This window comes from Nipponia nippon, unplaced genomic scaffold, assembly GCF_047370975.1.
Source record: "Nipponia nippon isolate SJK-2023a ecotype South Korea unplaced genomic scaffold, ASM4737097v1 scaffold_15, whole genome shotgun sequence".
NCBI lineage: Eukaryota > Metazoa > Chordata > Aves > Pelecaniformes > Threskiornithidae > Nipponia > Nipponia nippon.
The window spans coordinates 595,913-599,012 of NW_028262331.1; the positions used below are offsets into that span (position 1 = coordinate 595,913).

The following is a 3,100-nucleotide window of genomic DNA, read 5'->3' on the forward strand; positions in this document are numbered from 1 at the left end:
TTAAATATTACATCAAAAATGCAATTAATTAAATACAGAAAATATAACCTGAGCATGAGTCTTCATTTAAAAACTATATCTATTAAATAATATTCTTATTTGACTGGAGTGGAGTTATTGCACCTGATCCCTCCCCTATAAAAAATTAAATAGCAAAACACTAAAGTCAGATTCTGGGGCATTTTCAGTTTCCTAACTAGCTTTAAATGACACTGAAGCATTTCCAACAGCCACAGCTGGCCATGGCTCGCTCGTCCTGGCAGCGGGGCGATGCGCGGCGGCAGGGTCTGTCCGGGGGCCTCAGTTCAGCTCCAGGTCGTTCACGTACTGCTGGACCCAGTCCTGCTCAGGGTTGGCACAGACTTCACGGCCCTTCTTCGTGACAAACCTGTGGGGTGCAAAGAGGTTAAGTTTTCGGTGAGAGAGCAATGCATGGAGGGGAACCCTGCCCCAAACCCAGCCTCTCCTGAGGATCAGCAGAATTTGGGCATGCGGCACATCATGCCCATTATGTCGGCAGTGGTGGAGCAGGATTGGCGCGAGCCCCCTGTGCGCTGAGCCCATGGAGCATCACCTTGCACCTCTTGGCCACCCATCCCTCCTGTCCCCAGGGCCAGCCTCCACCCCCTGTCTTTTGAAAAGGGGTCTTTCCCTCTCTGGATCCCCATCCCAAAGGGAGAACCCACCACCACCCTGGAGGAGAGGACTTACACGACGGCGGGCTGGGAGCACAGGCTGTTGGTCTCGTAGTACTCCACCACAAAGCTGCGGGGCAGCTGCCGGGCGATGTAGGTGAAGCAGCAGGAGGTCGGTGGGTCGGACCCAACTGTGAAAGGCAAAGACAGTCATCAGCAGTGGCAAGGGATGGGGAGCAGGGGCAGGGAGCTGGGACCGCAGACCCCCGGGTCCGGGGAGTGGGGAGGACATCGAGGAGGAAAAGAAAAGATGGGGTCTTTTTTCATCTTCCTGTGATTCTTTCTCTTCTGGGTTCACCCTGAGCTGGGGCTGACACAGCCCATGCCGTGCTTTGAGCTGTGCCTTTCCCATGGCAGGAGAGCCCCGATGGCCCTGGAGCACTTGCCAGAGGGTGGTCTGACATGGGAAGGGACCCGGGGTGGAAGGCCTGGCAGAAGGGACCCTGTCCCAGCAGCGACATCTCTCCCATCCCCATTTAGAGAGGAGGGGCAGAGCCCGGACTTACTCGGCGCAGCAGAGGTCTGGTAGCAGAAGGCGGCGATGAGAACGGCGAGAGCAGCCACAGAGACCTTCATGTCAGCTGAGAAGTGGTGGCCGAAGCTGAAGCAGGCAAGTGGAGCTTGAAAACCTCTTTTCTGTCTGATGCTGAGACAGTCATCTCCCCAATTTATGGGCTGAGGAGATCCGTGCAGTGGCTTGCGTAGGCATGGTGGAATTTCCCCCAGAGAAGAGGCTGCTTGTGGTGCGATCTCGTGGTGGAATGGAGCAGCAGCCCCAGCCCCGGAAGGGTGAAGCTCCCCCCTCCATTCAGAGCCTCCCCAGTGACACAGGATATGAAAGTCACCATCGCTAGTTCTGCTTCTTTCATGCCCCTTAGTAAGAATTTCCCCTGTGGAGGTTCCTGTATTTGCCAACAGGCCCCTCTTACCCAACCTGCTCAATTAGCTTGGAGGTGAGAGTGCATCCTTCTCAGAGCTGTGCAAATGGGCTGAAGAGCATGGATGGGATGAGGCCGGTTAGGAGAAAAGGGGCTGAGGTCTCCTCCACCGTGGACTGTTTCCCTCCCACATCTGCACAGCCTGTGCTGCCCCAGTAGCAGGAGATGGGAGCTGTCACCGGTGGGCTCCATGTCCTGTCCATGCTTCGCATAGTTGGAGGGGACTCAGGGCATGTCCTGCAGCCATGACAGCACTGCAGGCACCAGCACAGGTAGTGGGCATGAAATAAGAGACCCAGAAGCTAAAGCACTGGAGTTTCCTCCTCGCTTTAAGGGAAGGGAGAGCTGAGATGGGGCATTATGTCCTGAAGGTGCCTGCCGCACTCCAGGTCCCAAAGGAGACCCTAAATGACCAGTTAAATTTCAAGGGCTACTGATAGGTGAGGCCTATCGTTGTTAGGCATGGAGATGCAGAGAGCCAAAAGAAGTATGGAGACGTTGACTGTGACCCCGATGATGAGGCAGGAGGGGCTCCAGGAGCAGGGTGAGGAAGACGACACTGCTTCTGAAGGCCAGGAGCAGTTTAACTGTGGGGCGAGGGCATGGGCAGAAACTGGGATGTCCAGGAAGAAAAGAGTACCCACTCTCAGCAGAACAGAGAAAATTGTAATGACCACAGACAAGGAGGAATGACCATGTTGTATGGGAGCGAGAAAGAGCTCACAGCTCTCCAAGGGCTGGGCGAGGCCTGGGCAAGGGCTGCGACCAGGTACGGTTCAGTGTGAAGAAGCCACCAGCCTACATACAGAGTGCCATGGAGGTCTACGAAACACCTCTCTGTCCCCAAGGAGGAGGAGAGGGAAGGCCTGGCAGGGAGGTGATGGATGCTCTGGGAAGAGCTGAGGGCTGTCCAGCTGTAACGAAATGTTCCTAGAAGGACATCTCTTCTCAACAGGGAAGCAGATGCATTTCTGGGAAATGTCTCCATTTTGTTGTTTTCAAGACATCACCGAGTGGTGATGCTGCCTGAAAGTCAGTGGAAAGCCAATAGCATAAAGCGGAGCAACCCAACCACACCACCAGCACCTCTGCAGCCCTACCACCGCGCTGAGCACTGACTCACCATGTTTCTATTAAAGGATCCCAGCTATCAACCCAGGCGCCTTCTGTAAATAACCTGGTGTTTTCCAAATATCGCTCCAACGCCACATGCTGTGCACAGCCCTCCACCAGCTGTGGGCTGCCCTGCCTCCCCTTCTACCAGCCCGTGGCAGGTTAGCTCCATGCAGGTTAACTGCTCTGCTCCATGCAGGCAGGGAGGGGTCTGGAGGACAACGTGGTCCTGGACTTGCACAGGAGAAGTCCCCGAGGTGGCCCACCTTCAAGGAGGCTCCTGCTGGGAGCCGTGGTGGTGCGCCTGCCCCTCGCCCTGGCTGGGGAGGGCAGACCTACCCCACAGAGCAAAGG

At 55.7% G+C, this 3,100-nt stretch overlaps 1 protein-coding gene across 1 annotated transcript; it reads right to left on the minus strand.

The window, feature by feature from the left end:
• LOC104012434 (C-C motif chemokine 4 homolog) lies at window positions 1-1,393 on the minus strand. The gene is made up of 3 exons (XM_009464810.2): window positions 1,202-1,393; window positions 712-826; window positions 1-388 (listed from the first exon to the last, which is right to left on the minus strand). The coding sequence occupies exons 1-3, from the start codon at window positions 1,269-1,271 to the stop codon at window positions 301-303; spliced, it is 273 nt and encodes a 90-aa protein (XP_009463085.1). The 5' UTR covers window positions 1,272-1,393; the 3' UTR covers window positions 1-300.
• Between the last annotated feature and the right edge of the window lie 1,707 nt (window positions 1,394-3,100).

What these genes read in the sequence shown, in the direction of transcription:
- LOC104012434 (XM_009464810.2), bottom strand. Translation starts at nt 1,271, where the DNA reads ATGAAGGTCTCTGTGGCTGCTCTCGCCGTTCTCATCGCCGCCTTCTGC. An exon ending in CCAGACCTCTGCTGCGCCGA is followed by an intron (nt 827 to 1,201) that starts GTAAGTCCGGGC and finishes TGCCTTTCACAG; the next exon opens with TTGGGTCCGACCCACCGACC. An exon ending in TGCTCCCAGCCCGCCGTCGT is followed by an intron (nt 389 to 711) that starts GTAAGTCCTCTC and finishes TGCACCCCACAG; the next exon opens with GTTTGTCACGAAGAAGGGCC.